Consider the following 22,092-nt stretch of genomic DNA (forward strand, 5'->3'; position numbering starts at 1 on the left):
ACTGCACGTGGTACAGAATTTGATTTGTCAAAATAGCAGAGGTGCAGACTTTTGCTGTCACATTTCATAGTGCATCTAATGATGACTAATGTTTTCTCGACTATCGGGCCATTAGCAAGCTATAGTGAATGCTATTAGTCTCCTTATTTTGTTCCTTGCATTCCCTAACACATTTTTGTTCCCTTTTTCTGGCAAACACTGATGGAAACTAAGCAGATAAATTCTCTGTATCCAAAGGACCTTATTTTTCTATTATTCTTACCAAATACTGCCTCTGACACCACCAGCATGTAGAACCTACACCGAATACATACCTTGCATTCAGTAGAGAGGACTTCATTCAACTTCACTAATATTTGATTCAGGAATACAGAACTAAAGCACATTAGAGCTCAAGTAGCAGCAGGGTAACCCCCACTATCATGGAAAGATTGATAAATCATCAGTAAAACACTGTTGCATTATGCACAAGTCAGAAACTCCCAGCACTCTCACAGTCCCTCAGGAGAGTATCTATGCTGGGACTGGATGCCTTTGTTATTTTAAGCCTACTTCTCCATTCAAGTTTTCTTCTCCAGTTTGGATTACTGCTACAATATTCACCGCATGCCGAACACTCACACTATGAGAATCCCATTCTTCAAACGGTCCCTGCTTTACATGCCATAACTTTTTATATACGCTATCTGAATGCTATTTTTTCCTCAGTGTTGTAAACAACCACTAGATTTTGCCCATCTGAAGATAATCAGATGCCTGAACAGACATTCTGACTGAAAGAATTTAAATCAGCTTTCTGATATTACAGCAAACATTGAATTCTCCACTGAATTTAAATCTCATTTTAGGAAAGCGTATCAGCAGATGAAGCTGATGAAGCAGATGCAGCTTCAGCTTATGAAGACAGTTTTAGCAGTTGTCTCAGAAAAACAAGCTAAAACATACAGGCAAATCCTCTAGAATACTTTAAGCATCAAGAAAGTTAAAGTGAAACACAAAATATTTCCTTACACAGCAGAATATCTAATCCACTTAGGGGGAGAGAAAACCAAAATGCTGATGTGGTCTGTCTAAAAAGTAAAAAAGCCACAAGTTTGTAATGGCTGAAATTAAACCATGAGTAACACCATACCATGTTGCTTGACACAGTTTAGATTAATTTATTATCAGATTTATGTAGTATAGGTATATTTTTATTTGTAAAGACTATTAGCATACTCATATTAGCAAGTGACAGGGCAAAAGGTCAATTTCTGGAGTCTTCTATTTTAATGAGGTTTTGGTTTATGTTTTGCCATTCCACAGTCTGAACTACAACTGTTATCTAAAAACCACCCTGAATTTTTGCTTCTGTACCATTTTAAGCAACAACCTCCTACAGAAAACTTTACTCATAAGAATACACTGAAAGTGTTCTTTGCAAATCAGTAGTCTAAGTGCATATCATATTGATCAGATAATCTTTCCAATTTATTAGTTAGAAAAAACAATTAAAACAAACCTAAAAGGTAGAGTATGAGTCTGCAATGTTATGTAGTGAAATCTTTAATTGTGGAAGGAAATCTATGCTGCATAACAGACCAAAGAAGACTGATCGTCATACCAAAATGAATGTGAATACATATTAATCACTTCCAAATTATGCAATGTTTAAATGTTTGTAAATAGATTCCTTGATGTAACTTCATTTTTTGAGTACTTACTGGAATCCTATAGGCAGACGTTGAGCACCATGTTTAAACACTGGAAGGCTGGTGATAAGCATTAATAAAAGTACAATCATACTAAAAGAGAAACTCCAAAAGTTTTATTAGGATTTCAACAGACATTGCAAAAAAAATATTGCATAATGATTGAAAACATATTATTTTAAACAAAGTAGCAATGTGGTATCAAGTAAAAGAAAGACTGGAACAGCTGTCTATATATGCTGTAAGGAAGATGTACCAGGAAAGGGATATGACATTTTTAAAATTCAAGGGCAAATGTGAACAAGCCACATTTTGATAGATTGACTGTACACCACAGATGTTTTACAAACTGCATAGCAGTGTAAAAAAAAAAGTTTTTATCCTAACTATTCCTGCATTTGGAGCAGTTTACAAGGCAGAGATTTTGTTTACAACATTGATATTTTAATAGCTCTGGATTCTCATAAAAAATAAACTAATTTAACAAAAAGCCTGTATCTACATTTGAAAACAAAAGTGCATGTATTGAGAAATAGTGTTATTTCTTAAGAAGAACACCAAGTACTTAAAAAGTTCATTTTAATAGATCAACAACTGATGATACTTTAGATGTAGATCTGCACTGTGCTACAAGCGAGATTCTACCAACACCAGCTCCTCTAACTGGACACCCTCTTTTCCTAAGCGACCAAGACACGTGCCTGACTACCATACTTCTCAGGGTTCTGGGTAGTTACAAAGAATGCCGAGTACCAAAACCACCCCATTGCTGACTAAAAAATACCAGTAACCCAAGACAGATGTTTTAAAGTAGATTTAACCATAAACGCAAGCATAAATGCCTCAACATTCAGGATTCTTTTCAGTCATTTAACTACTTTTAAACACTGGAGAGCAGCAGCAAGCAGCCATTAGAGCTAAAAGACAAGAACTGATGAAAGTCTCCTGCCTAGTACTGAAGAATTTGTGGGTAATATGCATTTCAATGCACTCAAGAGAACAGTGGGCAGGTGTGTTTGTGTGTGTGCTCATGTTGGTGTTAAAATCCCTACCTAAAACCCAGTCGGTATAGTCAGATTTGTACATTAATCTGGATTCTCCTTTTCACATAAGTGTGGTAACAGCTAAGAATTACTGCAAATAAAACTTCTGTAGAGGGTCTATTCCTTTCCTCTCTGCAAACAAAGAGAAAGTGTGGAAAGAGAAAATGTAATTTGAAGATCCAGGCAGAACTGTTTGAGCTCTTGTAATTTCAACTCATGGCACTGAAGAACTAGATTTAATTTTTTTCTGGGCACCTGTAGCACTCTGGATAGAAAAAGGCAGTGAATGTTTAGCTGGACTGGACCCAGAATGGGAAACGCACAGATACCAAAGTTGTGAACTGCAGCCAGACTAGCCATAAACAAGAGTCCAGTACAGAAATTACGAGTAATAAATTTAGCCATTTTTGTAAACATCTCCTACTTACTAATCTCTTATTTTTTCCTATAATGGAAATACGTACTGTATTTCTTTGTTCCAAGCTCTGGTTTGTTTCTGTTTTAGCTTTGTGGCACAGTTGCTAAGTGCAACAGGCTAGAGACACCAACATTAATACAAACAAGCTGGAAAGTCAGTTCAAGTTATTACAGTTTTGCTATACCAGGCCATTTTTCATAGCATGTATTCTCTGTTGACAAATGCTTTGTAAGATCTTTTATTATGGAAGACTGGAAGCAAATTGGAGTTGTTAATTTAACAGATGTGGTTGAACATACATTTCTGATATGCCCTATGCAATTAACAAATCATGTCTCATCTTATGAAGATGATACATTTGCTATACTTACCAGTAATTTAAAATGCTCCTCAAAAAAGCAGCATTTTTATAGACAAATTAACAGAAAAGGAGACAATACATCTCACAATACCATAAAACAAGTAAAGCCCTTTCATTAGCTGCAATATAAATTTATAACTGTTCATCACATACTTTGAATTTCTGACTGCTCAAGCAATTTAATCTTCAGCCAACTGCAGGACAAGGAAAAACATCTTAAACATTTTATATTGATGTCATTGTAGGTGCGAGAGTAAAAACTAGTATTCCATGTTTTTAGCTCTAAAAGTTTTGCTCCCAAAAGTGAAATAACTGTTAATAGTTCAGAAGAAAAATAATCATTCTTAACATGTCAAAAGAAAGTTGTACTAAAAACTAAGCTGCTGTAAATCTGAGTTCACTTAGATCATTCCTAAAAAAATTTTTTTTAAAAAAGCTGATCCTAGATCACCTGTTAACTAGGAAGAGCACTAGAACACCAATTTCATGAGAAAAGATGCACTTAAAAGCTGTGTTTGAGACATTTACTATAAAGTTTTGAATTCTTCCTTATCTTTCAAGTATTTGGATTATAATTTGTTAAAGAAAAATAGACCAAATACAGAAAGTACATTTGGTCAGGATTTTGTCTTACTACAATTCAGTGTTTCCTATCTAGATGTGCATACCATTTAGAGGCCATTTTTGAAATGTTATCAGTCAAAGCAACATGGGCACCAGTGAATCAGAAAACACACCTTAGGATTTTGTTCTTAAATTATATAAGTTAGATAAAACTACCCTGTCCAGCAAGTTCCAAATTTTTCAAACGTTAAGGCAACTTTCATTACTTTCCAGCTAAACAGTATTATAAAAAATAAATGTCACTTCAAACCTTATATACACAGTGACAGAGTAGATTTAGCCAGAAAGTATCTTTAGTACATTAATAAAGTGTCACGTAATATTACCGAGGTTATATCAGGTGCTTGAGTGTAGGTGCAATTGGAGTGGTTGCGATATTTAAAGTACTGGTTTCAAAACAGAGCGCAGTGAACGTCCTTCTTTAGTGAGTTCTCTTGTTACACACATACATGGCAGTGGAACAGCCTCCTCTCTTCTCTCTACAGCATTATAGCTGCATTTCTTCAAGTGGTCAGCCATGCTTACGATGTCAGCAAACTTCCATTCATTCACAGTACAGAAGGCTGTACTGAAGCGCCAGACCTAGAAAATAAGTTGCACTTAGGCTCAAAATGTTTTAAGATACCTAAACTCAGAGCAGGAAATCAAATGTGCTATAATACTTTCAGGCAATGTTTTGCAGCTACTATAAATCATACTAAAAACCAACATGACAAAACATACAATGCTAAATTTTGCATAGCCAGTCCCAGGCTGATTCAGATTCCAAGTCAAATCTGAACACTGGGAAGAAAGGCAGGCAATACTTTTTGCATCTACAAAGTAGATGCAATCAGGAGTTAAATGACAAAGTATTGCATGACCTGTCACAAGGATCCATTTCTGAAATGATCGACTTCTCCAATTCCACAGTATTGCTGTAGATACTCTGCATTTCTGGGGTGGCAGGGTGGAGGGGATGGGGAATGGTGAAAACTGTACTATACAAAGGTCACTCAAAGGCTGTAAGAATTATTTACATGCTTAAGGCACTCAATATCATGGCAAATGGATAGGCTCTCAACAGATGAGCAAAAATTAAAACTGCTGTAAACAGAATAAAGGCAAAGAAAGCAAACTTTGTAGGCAATTTTCCCCCTTTCATAGTATATTGATATTAAAGAAAATCATGAAGTAATCATTTACTATTTTAAAATCTTGGGAAAATCAGAGGTTAATTTATTTACATCATGTAAAAACTAGACAGACACTACTTTAACTTCTACTTCTTCAAGTGTGGAGAAGACTGAACCAACCTGCTAACAATTTTCACTAATTATTATACATGACAATCTGTTTCTTGAAGGGATATTATATCAAAAAACAGTAATAACAACACTAGTCAAGGAGACACGACCAATTTAATACCTTCCCTTTCACTTTCAAAATAAAAAACAACTTACCTTTTCTTTAATCTGCCAAGAAGAACTTCCATCTGAGTGCTTTCTCTTCTCCCAAAGCAGTATCACCATTCCGCGTGCTTGAAGCAAGCTTCCACATACATCTCTCATTAAACGTGACACTCTTGAAAGCTGACATAAACTAAAGCCATCTAGAAAACTAGCAATGTGCTGCAGAACCTCAAAAGGTAGACTACTCAGATGGTCATTGTGTAGTCCGATTAAGCAGCTTTTTGCTGGTTCTACTAATACCGTGGATATACAAGGCTGAACTCCAAATGACCGTAAGTGGCGGTCATGAATAATTTTTGCCCCTTGTGTTGAAGGGCAAAACCTTCGTTGAGAATATGTACACCCATAATATGCCAAAGGACACCTCTGCTCCATCCAGCCATTAAGGCCAGCATGAATGTCACCATGCACATTCTTAAAATGCGATGAAAATTCATTCCTCCTAAACAACTGTCCACAAACAAATGTAAACATTGAACGCTGTTTTGTTTGGTATCTAGCCACATATTCCAATACCAAATCCAGTCCAAGGGTCTGGAATGGACTTGGATTTGAGAGCTGTGGGTTGGCATGATCACATGCAGAAGCTGAAGCTATTTCCCCCACCATTGTATTTGTGGCCAATATAGCAGATGGGAGAGAAAACGTCTGGGTCCCAAAGTCAACATGATACACATCGACTGTGCGACTTTCTGATATCCCCCTACCTCCGGGAGAGTCTCCTAGGCAAAACAACAGAGCTGCAGTGATTAGATCAATCCCCTGAAGACCCATAGGATCTTCTGTTATCTCCAAATCTGACGTATCAACAGCTTTGTCTTCTTTTGGTGTAGACCAACAGTGGTTAACAAGGAATTTGTATGATCGATGCCGTAAAAGTGAAAACGCATCTACATTTCTCAATCTTTCTTGCTCCACTTGTCTGTCTAACATTTCTTCTTCGTTAGCACTACGAGGAAGTAGTACGTGATTAACATTGCCATTAACTAAGTGATCAGCTGATATTATTTCTTTAAGTTGTCCTGTTATAGGGAAGGAACTGCAAGACTGTAACGTTTCATCATCATGAGATGCAGTACATTCACCATTTGCTACACTGGATGGTTTTGAATTAGATACAGCAAGATCTTCATTCTGGTCCAACACCTTTGAACCCTCATTTTCTACATGAAAGCCATTACACAAAAGTGAGGAGTTACTGAGGTTGAGAGTGAAGTCATGTTTTTGCACTACATCATAACAAATATCACTATCACCATTTTGCTCCATTTGCGAATTTTGATTCAGGCTATCAAAGTTAATTCCCCCAACTGCTCCTATGTTATCTTCATCTGGATATTCATGGTCAGACTTTTTATCCTGAATAATGCCATTAGAAGCTTGTTCTTTAATCTCAGTATCTTCTTTCATTTCATGCGGTGAAACGCAGAGTCTTGAACTTAACATATTAATGTCCCTTGTAGCAGTGTTCAGGATATCCAGAGCAGCAGCTAAACTCCTTGTTGTTTCTACAGTAGCTTGATAAAGTGCGCCATAGGACTCTTCATCTACAGGCATCAATCCATTTGAATGCACTGTATCTGGGGCACTTGATTTGACAGAGGTTTGCTCTCTGAATTCTGGTATTTGATCACCTGCTTTTGACATCATAGTTGCTACTTTAAGTGATTCTAATAACATGCGCTGGTCTTGAAGGGCTAAAGCCATATCTAGCTGCTCCACTTCATCAACATCTTTACTCAGATTTTCATAAGATTTTCGGTCTGCATAACTGACTGGCCATCTATTCCACTCCATGGTACAACATACCACGCTTGCAGGACAAACTTCTAGATGATCAGCAATTTTATTTCGGGCTACTATGAAGGGACATCCAAAGCCACTATTCAAACAAGGCACTCTTTCAAGTGGACATAAGATGCGATGTTCCTCAGCTTTACATGAGTGAAAAACTGCTCCACAAACCAATGGGCAGCCAATCAAATCACAGGAAATGCCAGGCTCTGGTCTGGTCATACAACGACGGCTGACACAGTTCACACAGTGTAAATGTTGTTGATGTTCCTCCATGACTGTAAATCCAATTCTGAGAGAAAAGAAAGAAAGCAAAAGCATAAAATATTAACTCAATATTATTAATATTTACTATCTATTATTTACAGTTTTGCATCCTCTATGTGTACAGAAAAATGTATGTTAACACAATGTGAACTGATCAGTAGCCCTTTTAAGAGAACAAGTATGTGGCATTTTATTTCAACGAAATGGTGTTTAAAAATTCACCTGAAAATTAAAGATACACATTCATATCAGAGTTCAAGACATAGTCCATGCATTTATTCACCAAGTATAATATATGCAACTTAGGTAAAAACATCGCATAATCCTTCCCACTGGAATAGCTCTTTTCCCCTGCCCATTGCAAATAGATGATTCAATGAAAAACAAAGCACAATTGTTGACTATGGCCTACTACCTAAGATCATAAACCATACAACTCTACAGAGTAGGGAGATGAAATAAAGGAAGCCAGATTCATCCTCATCTCCAGTTCTCTAGATTAAACAGAGGCAACCTATTCCCTGAGCTGCTTCCTACCACCTAAGCTTCTGACACCCTCTTCATGCAGTTCTGTTGAAGGCAATCTGCAGCTCTCAATGTGTACCTCGATCCCCTGTCATGTCCCATTCTCACCCCTCCATGTTTCTGACAGACAGCAGTCCTTTACAACAGCTCTTCGCTCTTCTTTTTTTCTTTATGTATAGCCTATAGCTCCTCCCTTATTTTTATAGTAGCTGTTGCATAAGGATAGCAATTATACTATACATTAAATAAGTCCTTTTATTTCATTGAAAACTTTTACATAAAACTTTACTACCCAACATGGTCCAATCTATACCTCCAGTTCAGCCCACAAAAGTTAATTTTTTTAATGCATCCTATGGCCAACCTGATAATGCCATGGATGCAGTCCTGAATAATGTGCTCTAGGCAATCCTGCTTTAGCAGGGTAGTTGGACTAGATGATCTCTAGAGGTCCCTTCCAACTCTGAAACTCCGTGATTCTGTGATTACAATACCAGCAGTTCAAAGTGTAAGGGTAACACAACTTTACATAACAAGGCCAAACAGCTATAAAAATCCAAATAAAATTGCATAATCTATTATAAGATGTTGAAACAAAGGCAAAAAAACCCCAAACAAACGATTCTTTGTTGTGGTATGGAGAAGAAAAAAAAAAAAAAGACTAAACTTTACAGTTCAGAGATACCAGAGAATTACTTGCACAGAGCGAAATCTCAAAATACTGTGTCAAAAATACATTGGTCGTCAGTTCCATCTTTTCCTCACTCCCCACCTTCCAGCAATTTTCTGGAAAAATAAAATGCTTACAGAATTTAAGTTTAATAAAAATGGTTTCTTATCTTATTCTACTAGCTAACAAGTGCTCTCATGCATTGACTTCAGACTAAACCCTTCAGTTTTAATGCATTAAAATGTCTTAAATTAAAAGTACTCTAAACTGTAAAAATAAAACTGATTAGTATTATTCCTTTTGTTCAAACTGAAGGTAAGAGGAAACAAAACTGCCTTTTAGACACTCCACTTTAAATCATTTAAAGCATTTAAATAGAAATATATGTGACACTTCACTCACTTGTATTCTTTTAACACTTTGAAATTCATGCCAACTTTAAGTAGCAATCAGTCCTCATCTCCCCATCCATCGTAATCTGGATAACTCAAATATTTTAGCCACCTACTCTCCTGAACACTTCTAACAAAGAAGCATATGTGCTACACTTAGCAGGCAAAACACAGCTGAATTTTCCCCACCATACTTTAGTATTTATATACTGAGTACCGAGTTTCGAAGAAATTGTCAAGTGCATCAGTCACTGAGCTCAGTGACTGACTGACTCGCTAAACATTTTAGCAAACACAACCTGCTTTCAACTTGCACATTAAGTCAGATTGCACCTACTGCAAAGAGCTGAAACACCTTTGGTAAAGAATGAAAAAAGAGAAAATCATTTGACTTCTCCGGGATATTTTTAATTCTTCCAAAGCGCTCTCTAAGTAATTCCTGCCAAATACAGCAGCCTACCTGTTGCTAGACCAAAGAAAATTTCAGAGTTTTGCATCAATACAGAAAACAAACTCTAGTTTTCCTCAAGTCAACAGGTAAGCAGAGATCAAAAGGAACCTTTTAGGTTATGTGCGTATTTTAAAAGCACTTAACACAAAGTGGAAATAACCCTGAAAAAGACAAGTACTAGTTTATAATGCAAGAGCCCTCATAAAGCCCAGCCCTTGCTTCATATATCTAAACACAGTCCTGCTCCCATAAAACAAGCAGTCTAGTAGCAGTAAGGCTTAATGTAACCAGTTACTCACAATTATATTTTAAAATAAAAAAAAATAAATATATATATATTTTGTTTACGTACTTTGCAAAAGGCTATGCACCCTGCTCACTTTAAGATGGCCAGAAGAGAGCCACTTCTAGAGCAGAGGGCAGGTGTGTTAGCTAGCCTGCATGGCTATGCTAGCACTCTCCTATTGCTTCTAGGCCAAAGCTGGCCCACAAGCAGACAGCTCAGAATGCAGTCAAAGTGAGCTTGTGTTTGCCTGCACCACCGGTGTACACATACCCTAAATTAGTCAACCATCATTAAATACTATCTTTAAATAGCCTACGTGAGCTTACACAGGAGAACATTCTATAAAGACAGTAAAACATCCTCCTCCCTAGCACACTATCTTGGTCTTTAAAAGTCAGATTGTGAAACCCGAGTTGCATGATGATACTGGCTTTTCTCAGACTCCTGGACTCCTTTCACACATAAGCTAATATTCATCAAAACTTAATGACTTCAAACAAGCAAATGAAATTTTGAAGTGTGTAAGAAGGAGACAAAACCTGATGAAAACATCAAGTATCACCAACAGACAGTATACCAAAGCCAGAGCAGACACTAAAATACCATGTTTTACCAATAGGTAGATGCTAATTTAGTTCTATAACAGATGCTTGCTTTATAAAGAAGCAGTTATGCACGTAATCAATTAAATAGCTGAAGTAACCTATTCTCTCAGTTTCTGTAAAGAAGAATTTTATTGGTCCCTAGGTAGTTTCATATCAGCTGCCATTTCTCTTAAAATTCAAATCCTTTGGCTCCTTAATTAAATATGTAATTTAATATCTCTTTGGACATCAGTAGATCATCAGCAGGACATTCACCAGAATTTTGTGTCCTGCTTAAAAGCCTTAACTTCACAGCACCTGCTGCAAAACTTCAATTTAGTCAGAATGTCACGTTTTATTTATAGCTTACTACAAAGTCCTTTTATATCTACTAAATGTCCTTTTCTGCATTTTTAATTTTAATACCTGGGCTTCAAACTCAACAACTGTTTTGGGCAGTGATGAGTCCCTGGACTGCTTAAATTAGTTAAGGTTTATGATATAATTCAATTATCAAATTGCAAATCAAGTCCAAAGGAAAAAAAACAAATGACCCTATCAAACTGGTGAAATAAATGGATAAGACCTCAAGAATTAGCACGTTCCTTAATCAACAAACAGTCACAACTCACTCCATTTTGTAAGCTAACCTTGTGAACCACAGAACTTAGCACGTCTCTGGTTCATTGATTAAGAGCATCCACATCTGAAGCATTTTCCTCTGAAGAACCATAACTGATATATCACTAGTACTACGCTGAGACCAAGAACCACGCTCTTCCCAAACATTGCCTTGTAAAGGAAAAAAGTGTTGGGTAAAGGGCAGAGAAAGAAAATTCTTGCTGCAGTGCTTTTATTTACTCTGATACAGCAAATTGAAACAGCTAGCAAAAAGTGTCATTGCTGACCCGAAGAAAAATACCTGTCATTAAAACATGTACCAATAATATTTACAGTGTTTATACCCACTGTGCTCCTTGCCACAATTTGGTAAGAAGATAGAGTGTCAGATCAATGACTATAGCAAGAACAAACAGCTGTCCTTTTCTGATAACATAGTGTCAGCAACTAGCTTCAGTTCGTATGAGATGCTTAAGTACACACACTTGACTGTTACTAGCAGAGAAACCTAAAAATACATCCTGTTCCACTGAGGTGACCACTGCTCTCAGAATTTGTGCAATCACTTGATGTTATTGTACATACTATACAGTCAGCTGACCAAATCAGCCAGAACATGCTTTGAAAATCTGTCATAATTAACAGGATTAAAATTCCAGCTGCTACAGCCACGTGATTTTCAGTTGCTGTAACACAAACATTAAAATAGCATAATAAGGGTTTCAGTCACCACACAATACTTCAGCTGCAAGTGAGAACTCACACTTTTTTCTACACCACGAAGTATACGGAACTGTATGTACTTAGTATTGTCAAACCCAAAGTCTGCTTACTTCCTCTCCCCTACGTGAATTCTTTGGTGCCAGTAAGACAGGAAATCACAGCAACTATTACTGCTATTGGACCCCCCCATTACTCAGCCACCTTTTATTCACCAAACCTATAAAGCTCAACTATTTTTGAGACTCTTCGCTTTATCAAATGCGACTAATTAGGCCAACAGGTTCTTAAATTACTGGTTCAAGGAAGTAGAAGAAGAGAGACACATAAGCAGTACTACAGGTTTAAACTCCCAGGAGCATCCAAATCCACCCACATGCAGCCAAATATATGCAAATCATTCTAAAAAATTCCCTTTTGTTTTCAAGACTGTAGAAGAGACTGCCATATTTCTGAATCTTCCATCTTTTACCCAGGTCTCAGGCTAAAAGAGTGGCTAATGAGTCTGGTAAGATGCAGAAACTTTCAGAGAGGAAACGGTCAAGTGAAAGAGATTTAAGTGATAGGTAATTAAAAAACGAAGGGTAAGGAAAAATAGGGCAAGAGGTAGAGAGCAGTATAAAAAAAAATATTTTTTTTTAAAAAAAGAGCTTTAGAATATTCTGCCAAAATACCATTGGCAGTACTACAGATAATTATTGAACAAGCTATTTTATTTTTCTGTATCTTAATAAGAGAATAACTGTCATTCACCTTGACTAACAGGTCTAACTATCAAATGCTTTAAACAAGCTTTTCAATCTTCTAGAATGTAAGCTCTTCTTGTCTTGTCATCCTTATCCTGCACAAAAAGTAGAACAATTTTTCTGTCTAAAACCCAACACCTACAATGGCATGGCTGCATTAACTTTGTTATGCATGTTATGCTCCCTTTTAGGGTTTGCAGGTGGTGGTGTTTGGGTTGGTTGGTTGGTTTGAGGTCTTTTTTTGATTTATCAGTTTTCAAATAACTGATGGAAAACATGAACTGGAGGTTCTGCAAGACATCTTCAACACCATTTCAACTGGAGAATGGCAAGCGCCACCAACTAGTTGCCATTCCTGCTTGACGATGCTCTAACTCTACTCCTCAAGACTCCACAAAGTCTAAGGTTAAACAGTCTCATCCTGAGGCTTCTCCAAAGCCAGTGCAGCCATTGTCCTCATATTAGGGAGCTGGGTACCTCAAATCCTGCTTAAATGCCTCTCCATAGGACTGGGAGGTAGGAAACAGTGACATACAGCAAAGTCAATCTAGTGCTACACTAATTTCCAACTACTCTTTAAAATGGCAAGTTCAAAAGATCTACAAACAACATTGCAAACTGCTAGTTATTAACACGAAATAACATGGCTAAGAGGTGATAAATTTCAAGGGATGTGCTTCAATTGCGTAGGTAATAGAGTAGTACATGTGGCCATATTTTATTATCTTATATACTACTCAATTGTTCTACTTTACACAATTTTTCTGTTTTGAAAGAGAAGTTCCTGACAGGAACTTTGTGAAGCCTTGTACTTCTTCAAATTAGTTTACATCAGACACACTTTTAGGTAGTAGAATCCTTTCAGATGCCACACTTAAAATATTTTCTCACCTTTACGGGATACAAATTACTACCTCCCACCCCCTAGTTCATCAGGGCAACCCTGAATTCTGTTACAACTAGGCTGATCAGGGAAGTTAAAAATAGATTCAAACATTTGGATAGATGTGTTTTCACTGCATTCTCAAACATAATTTAATCCACAACAAAGATGAGACCATCTTCCCTGCCTGGTAGTGACTGCACATATTGGACATACTAGAATGCGTCTACATTATTTTTTTGTTAATCACTGAACACAGGAGAAGGAGCTTCAATTACTAAAGCCCAAACTACTATACAAGTAGTATGCTACTTCTACCCTTATCATCATAGTCTACGGCAATTTATATGTATTACACAAAAGAGACAGAAAAAGGTCAGACTCAAAACATGGCTTCTTATTACAAGAAAAAAACCTCAGGGGCATACAACTTCTGGAAAGATTCGAGTTTTATCAGTGATCTAGCATCAAAGGAGTAAGAACTAACTGCTTTTTGAAGCATAAATTGAAGTTATCCATCTACCGCAAAAACAAACCAGACCAAAACAAAAAGAAACTTCTAACTACAGCAAAAATAGTATTAGAATTATAAGAAAGTGCAACTTTTTTATGTCAGCCTTATAAAGAAAAGCTTTTCCATGCCTACTCCTGCCCTAAACATCCTATTACAGGAGCTGACCTGTATTTTGCATTCTTTTGAGTACCACTTTAGGAGTTCTTTTCTCCCTAGTGGCAAACCATTCAGAGAATTCAGTGAGATGTCTCCTCCCAAACTATTGCAGTCAAAACAAGTAGAATTCAAGTGGGAAATGAGCCAAAGCAAAACACTGCTGAAGTGGACCCTCCACTGATGCCCCACGTGTCTGGCTGTCCCATTTTAGAAAACAAGCTCTGATGGAATGATAGAACACTTTCTTCTATCACTATTAAACTCTACGAGTGTTAAAAACCAAAACCAAAACTACTAGGCTTTTCCTTAGAGTACTTTTGTGACAGATCTGCCATGCATTCTTGTCTCCTTGACACATTCCCCAAAGAAGAAACCCAAAGGCCTCAATGTGCATTTGGCCACACACTGACACAGGACAACCACACCAGGAACAGCTACACTTGCTGCATGGCTCGGGCACAAAAGCACTCTCTACCTGTTGAGATGGTGACAGGGCAGAATCAGCTAGAGAGCCAGTAGATTTCATGTGTAAAGCACTTCTGAACTTGAACGCAGTACAACTCCTTGATTGCTGCAGACTCTGCAAGAAATGAGATCAGAAGTAAGGTTTCATTTCAGGTGTACACATTGATTCCCAGATGTACAATCCTCTGAAAAGGTCATGTGCTTACACTATCTGGAGCTACAAATGCTGAAATATTTTGCAGGTTTTATAAAAAAATAAAAAAACAAACAAGTTTTTAACAGACTTTAGAAGCACAATCTAAGTTCTGTCATTTTAGCTTATTGCTAGCTGTTAGTCACACTAGATGGTTACCTATTTAGATCTGAGGCTAGAAGAGATTTATATTAAAAGTTATTGTTCTGATCTACTTCAATTAATTCTTTGGTTTGGTCCACCAGGAACCACTTTCAAAAAAAACAAAACAAAACAAACAAACAACCTCCCTTGAATTAAAGACTGCAACATCTGGAGAACGAAAAAAAAAATTAACTGCAAAAAAACTGCATTTTAGTCTAGTCAAAATTTGTCCAGCTTCAGTCTTTAGACATAAGAACTTATTTAGCAGTTGGTTAATATTGAAAAGCTGTTTACGATAAAAAGCTACCTCTTCCATATGTTCATACCCCTAGATTATCACTAAAACTTAAAAGAGGTGGAACTGAGGTGAACAATATCCTTATCCCCAGATAGCGTCTCACAAATCCTTCAGAAAAACAGAAAAGAAAATACGCCATTTCTCAGAAACCAGAAACAGACTTACTGGAAAAAATAATGCATTCTCTATTACAGTAGGTAGTTTTAGCCACCCAAAAGAAGTAAAAAATAAATCCTTCTTCTTATATAATATTTTAATTCATAAATGTTGCTGCAGAATTCCTGACCGCTGTATATTTACAAAGATCAGGCCAAAAATCTTGTTAATATACTCTTTCAGGTCTTACTACACAAGTTTAACCAGTTCCCATAGCAAAATAAGAAAACAACTTTAAAGTAAATGGAATGTGAACACAACTACTCTCCAAGATCCCAGACTGAAATGCAGATGTTATGCACTCTGTATATATAAGGTTATTTTTAATAGAAAAAATACACCCTTGTTAGTAGAAGACGGCCTGACCATTGTACAGCAAAAGTAGATACACAAAAAAACATTTAACAGACACCTCCCCTCACTGCACCAGATAATACTAAAGTAGAAAAGATGGAGTTTTTCCTACAATATTGAAAGTTAAAAGTAGAACAAAAAGAACAGGAGAACAAGAACAGAGACAGTATTAACAGCTTTAACCTATTCTATTTTCAGGTATTTCACTTTCTTATCAAATGAAAGATGTTTTTTGCAGCACCTGTAAGGCTTTCTCCCCTTCCAGGCTGCTTGGTTTTAAAGCCAATGGAAATAGTAAAAAATATCAGTTTAAAAAAAATTCAACTATTTTCAAAACAAAAACTCACCTATCTCAAATAGTTGATGACAGGAAGCTGGGAATATATCTCATAATGAGCATGTTATACCAGCTTTTTCCAAAATTTTTTAACCTTAATGAACTAGAAAACACAAAGATCTGCACTACACTTTTGTGCAGGGTTTTAGGATGTACAATGAGTCATCAATTTCTGATCTCTAATATCAGACTGCCTTTTCCAAATGTCAGCAGGCTTGATGCTATTACTTTTCCCCCCAAAGACTCCAGCTGAACATTCCCATCCAAACACATTCCATAGCCGATGACAATAGTGACTCAGCTAAAACAAGGTTTTGTAAGAGCATTACAGCTATGCCAATAAAGCATACTCCTCAAAAGATCCTATTTGCAATGAATCTGTCACTCCAACAAATTACTCTGTCCCATAGGACTTTTGGAAAATTAGAGTTCCTACTAGAGATGCTTCTAAATAGACAAATAAATACAAAGCTTAAACTTAAGCAAACTAAACACCACACACCTTCTGGCAGCTATGCAATCAAGTCTGAACCAGGTATCACTACTCAACCATCAACCTGAATGATTACCTTAAGTTTTACATGAAGAGCTGCAACTACGCAAATTAGAATTTTACCTCACCATGCCACTCGTTCTCATGTGTTAAGTTTATACCTATCAGGTTTTCATCATGATTTCACATTAAGAGCTTAGATCAATGTTTGGCATTTGGTAAACAACAGCACAGTCTACTCAATCAGATGTTCTACAGACTCTAAGGGTTTGCAGGGTATTTTAGATTCAAGCAGCACTAACAGATTACAATAAAATTAAAACAAGACATCAAGTGTCACCTCAAAAACTATTAAAAACAGTAGCTTGCAAAATAAGTCAGGATCTAGAGTTCCTAACTGTCTTGGCCTGGTTTAGACCAGTTTATATTACAAGATTTTTTCAGTCTTTTTCCTTCATTCAATATTGAAACTAGATAGTGCCCAGATACTTAGGACAGCTTACACAGCATTTCTCTCCAGCCCTCACATAATAATGTACTTCTTTATTTATGGTCAGTTCAGGAATACTTACTCCTTATACGATCTAACCGTATCACCAACAAATACTTGAGTTATCTTTATTCTTACTGGGCAGATAAGGAAACTGAAAGAGAACTGTCACCCATACAATGATCACTATACGATTCCGTGCTCCCATCTCTATACCACTGGATCTTGTTGCCAGAAGCAAATAGCATTTGCCTCATTTGAGACAGAGCTCACCAGAGAAATAGGTCTATCAGTATGAGGGAAATTTTATTTGTTCTTTTTAATTCAATTAGACTGAGTACTACGCATAGGTTTGTTACAAAGCTAAAATCCACAGCAACTACGGAGCTCACTTGAAGACTAACAGCCATATGCTTTCTTCTTCACAAAGGTACTACAAGACACTCTTTAGGACCTAGGTCAAAAACTTGGTTGTCCAAAACCATGCAGAAGTCTTGCCCTGAAAGTTTCCAACCAGATATTGCTAGTTAAACTCAGCACTTATTTTGCCCATTAGCCTTCTACCGTCAAAGTAGGAGGCGAGGGAAATATAATCCAAATTTAAGAAGTTAATTGAGTAAAAGAACAATTTAGTGCAAAAGAAAGAACATTCAAGAAGCAAAGTAAAAACACTGCTTTTGCATAGACTTTGCCCATTCTGCTGGAATTCTCCCATTCCCTAACAGCTTCTAACTTTGGAAAAGAGAAAGAGACCCCACAAAAGTCTCAGCTTGCAATACATCCCCAATTCACCCTTTGAATCTCTTTCTTCTCTGGATGACAATGGACCACTATGGAGAAATTATGCAGAGACATTTACAGCATATAGAGTGGAAGATGGATTAAAGTTGCCTGAGAATTTTTCAGTCTTCCCGTTATTTAACTTGCTTACCAACCAAAGTTCTTTTAATAGTATTTTTGACCTTTTTGCGAGAGGGGTGGAGAGGGGAATATCATAAATCAGCGTAACTAACATCCTAATCAGCAGGGATTCATGAACCTTAACTCTAGATCACAGCACAAGTTAAGGTGTATGACATTAACACACAGCAGAAGGCAGCAGTTGCCCAGGGAAAGGACTCAACTATCAAGTGCTACACACTGATTCCAGAGAAAGCAGAGGGAGATCTCTTGCGTAAAGTGCTAGCACAAGCAAGGTGATGCTGTTGCTACAGCAGCACAAGCCCAGGTTTGGATTAGTATGCTAAAACACACTTATTTTGGCACATTAACAACATAATCAGCAAAAGGGAAACAAGGATTATGAAAAGCTCCTCAGCCAAATCCAAGTAGAACTTTGCAGAACAAAAGAAAGCCGTCTCTCCAGCCCACGGGTTTTCTCCCTGCAGAATTCAGAAGACCTGCTGTAAACAACAGTGGCGCTAGAACTTTTGGAAGTGAGGCCACACAACTGTTTCAATGTGCGTGCCATTCAACAAACTGCTGTCATCTCCCTGTACGCTTCCAATTACCGACCTGTGGGATTACAGGAGTACAGCTACACACCCTGTTTCACCTTCATAAAGGAAAAAAAAAAAAGGTTCCAATGCACGCCAATAACAGCCATCAAAGAACGAATTGACAGACGAGACAAACCGCCACAACCTCTGGCATGATCTGAGCACAGCTACTCGAAATACACGAACACTGGGGATTAGAGAAGGATTTCAGCAATACCTCTGGATTATTTGCTCTCTTCCCCTCTCCTTCCATGCAGAAAGGAGACTCTCCGACTGTAGTCTCGACAGCACCAGGCAGACCCCGGCCCTATCCCTTCCCACGTGCTATCGCGACACCCCGAATAGGGCTGGCAGCACCGCGGGGTAGGAGGAAGCGGCAGCGGCAGGTCTCGCTTCGCCACCGCCACCCGCTCCGGGCGGCCGCGGGCCCGCCGAGGGGCCAGGCGCGGGGGCGGGGCGGGGCGGCCGGCGGCCTCCCTACATGGCACGTTACCACCGACACACACTCAGCACTTTGGGCCCCGCGGGAGCCGGGGGGGGGGCGGGCAGGGAGGAGGGGACATCAGCGAAGCACGCACACCGAACCCCCCGCGGCCTCCGCCGGGGGCTGCGGACAGCGCCGCCCCCACCTCCCGGCCGGGACCTGTCAGGGACGGCGGGGAGCCGCCACCGAGCCGGCGCCGGGCGCCGGGCCCCGGCCGCCCCCGCCCCGCCGCGACCCCGGGCGCTCGCCCCCGCCGGGCCGCCATTTGTTTACCACCCTGCTGCCAGGCAGCCGCCGCCGGCCAAGAGCGGGACGCGGCCCCACCGGGGGGCGTAAAGGCCCCGGCTCGCCCCGCCGGGTGGCGGACAGCTGCGGCTCACCCGTCCCCGTCGCTCGGCAGGCAGGAGGGCGCGCGGAAGGCTGCGCTGCGCCTCGCCCTTTCCCTCGCCGGGCTCTCGCCGCCGCGGCGCTCGCTTCGCCTCTCCCGGCCCGGCCTCGCCTCGCCTCACCGCCCGCCGGGCTCCCGCGCGGCCCCGCTGCCAGCCGCGCCCCCAACGGCCGCGCGCGCGGGCGGGCGCGCGCGCGAGCTAGAGCAAGCGAGCGCGCGGGGCGGGGCGGCGGGCGCTGAAGCAGGGGCGGAGCAACGGGCGGAGAACGCGCGCGGCCGCGCGAAGCCGGCACTGCCTTCTCTTTCCCGGCGGCTGCGCGTCAGCTCCGGCGGGCGGGGCGGGATGCCCGGATGTCGCTGGCTCGCTGGCGCGCATGCGCGGTGTGGGCCGCACTGGTCTTTGCGCTCTCGCGGACGCGCGTGGCTAGGGATGGTTCACGGCGGGGCTGTGTACCCGTGTTAGAGGGTTGCGCGTGGCCTGGCGGCTGTTGGGCCGAAACGTTTGTGTGGGGCGAGAGGGAATCCGGCCCGGCTGGTGAGGGAGGCCCTTGGGGGGCCCTTGGTCCTGCCCTGCCCTGCCCTGCCCTGCCCTGCCGCTCCGGCCTGGGAGCCAGCGTATCCTGGCAGTGGGGTTACCGTTTGTGAAGCTTCCCCGAGCCCGAATGGGCCGCCGCTGCAGGCGGTGGAGCGGGCAGGGCTGGGCTGGGCAGGGCAGGGCAGGGTCTGGGCAGAGGGCACAGCTGCTGCTTTGCATTCCAACAGCCCTCTCGGTGTACCTCGACTGCTGGTGGGTGCAGCGGTGCTGGGCCTTGCTGAAGCCATCACCACAGCGAAAAGTCTGCCAGCCAGTTTGAAATGGGCATTGCTAGTAACACCAAAAGGCATACGTAATGCCTTTCTTGGTGCATGTTTGGCTTATGGTCACCCTGCAGGCTTCTAGAGCATTGAGCAAAATGTGTTGGTTTTTTTTTTTCCCAGAAACTTGAACTTGTTCCCAGAGGTGCAGGGTGTTGAGCCTGCCTTTGCATATTCTGTTCTTCACACTACAGAAGCCAACTGTTGAGGGGGCTGTAGCTAGACAGGAATTATTCAGGGTGTAACGGCTTATATGCATGTTGTGGTTTGAGGGGATACAGTGTGTCTTGTGGTCCTGAGAGAAAAGCAATTTTATTTAGGCCGTACCCTTTTTTCAGAAGGAACGTACTAATGTAAACATGTATCTTCTGTGGCCATGAAACAGATTGGGAAGACTAGTTTGTTAATTAAGAAGAAATAGTATTCTTCCGTTAAACTTCCTGTTGAAAACCTTGTTGTCTGCACCCAGTTTCCAAAGAGCTTTTTTCCCTGCTGTCTGTATAGATTTCTGTTTGAGAGATGTTGTAGATGTTTAAGGGCAAGCCACATAGATTCTCTAAATCTCTTAGCACTTAACCCAAGTTTGGAGGGAAGTAAGGAAAAGATGTGACTGCTGCAAGTTTGGACATTTAGCGTCTTCAAAGATCCTTACCTTTTCTTACTCTAAAAATAAGACAACATGAAAGAAAGATGTAAGCCATCATTTTCATGTTAGGTATGTAAGACAAAGCCTAAGATGACCTTAATATGAGGCATCATTGCCAGCTCTGCCTATAATAAGTACTCTCAGGTTTGCCCCACCTTTCTACTGCAGCCTTGATCTTCCTTGATCCTGAGGACAGGCCCTTTTTTTCCTTCATAGGTTTGATTATAGGATCAGGACATAATCATCTAGCCAAGTGAGCTCCAGAAGATGGTAGGGATTAGCTCTGTGACTCACAGAAGCCAAGCAAAATAATTTCATCTGCTCAGCAGGCAATTATACAATTGCGGGGCAGAATCCACGTAGACAGTCACTGGTTTTCACAACTGCCTCTTGCTGGAAATGTCTTCTGTGGGACAGGGTGAAGTTTGCTGTGCTGCTTATTTTCACCACAATGGTGTATACTGTGTGGCTGACTGAGATCAACCTGCTGCAAAGGTATTAATTACATAGGGTGTTGCAGTGCTTTTGTCTCTGATTGACTGTGTGCTGGGACTGGTCTTATATGACAGAAGTGGGGCTCTTTATTTTAATTGCTTCTTTTGAGTGAGGAGGATGAATTTCTGTGGCTTGAACTTCATTTCTCGTACCTCAGTTGAGACTCCTCTGGTCATTTGGTTGTTCAGGGAAGAATCTGCTGCTTCTTTAAAGCTTTAGTGCATATACTTGCTCACAGTCTCAGAACTATCCTCCTTCTACCCCACCTGACAATCATCATCATGCTCATGAACTGCTATTTAAGGTAATCAAGCAAGTTGTAATCATACAATTTGGCTCAGTACCATTGACCTGCAAGCCAGAAGGTCTTTGAGGATTCAGTGGGTGAACAACTGGAGAGGCTATTTTCTACTGGCTTAAATCCAAAATGAATGAAACTTCATTCTGGTTACTCATAAATGGAAAATGAGTATCTGTGTCTGGTTCAGTATTGTTCTGTACATGACACTGTCACTGAAGTCAACGGAAGAGTGAAGTGTAAATTGATTCTTGAGGCACTGTAATTCAGGTCTTTCCCCCCCTCTGAAGCAAAGTCTGT

The 22,092-nt window shown here is 40.0% G+C and overlaps 1 protein-coding gene across 2 annotated transcripts; it reads right to left on the reverse strand.

Moving 5' to 3' along the window:
- Window positions 1-1,792: 1,792 nt before the first annotated feature.
- FBXO30 (F-box protein 30) lies at window positions 1,793-19,076 on the reverse strand. Of its 2 annotated transcripts, none has more exons than XM_082480274.1 (4): window positions 18,844-19,076; window positions 14,673-14,777; window positions 5,580-7,674; window positions 1,793-4,719 (listed from the first exon to the last, which is right to left on the reverse strand). In XM_082480274.1, exons 3-4 carry the CDS (start codon window positions 7,656-7,658, stop codon window positions 4,516-4,518), a joined length of 2,283 nt encoding a protein of 760 aa, XP_082336400.1. In that variant the 5' UTR covers window positions 7,659-7,674; window positions 14,673-14,777; window positions 18,844-19,076; the 3' UTR covers window positions 1,793-4,515. The 2 variants fall into 2 exon arrangements, with proteins under 2 accessions (XP_082336400.1, XP_082336401.1); XM_082480275.1 differs by lacking the exon at window positions 18,844-19,076 and adding an exon at window positions 15,991-16,065.
- Between the last annotated feature and the right edge of the window lie 3,016 nt (window positions 19,077-22,092).

This window comes from Vanellus vanellus (assembly GCF_965231255.1).
Source record: "Vanellus vanellus genome assembly, chromosome: 3".
In the NCBI taxonomy this organism is placed as follows: Eukaryota; Metazoa; Chordata; class Aves; order Charadriiformes; family Charadriidae; genus Vanellus; species Vanellus vanellus.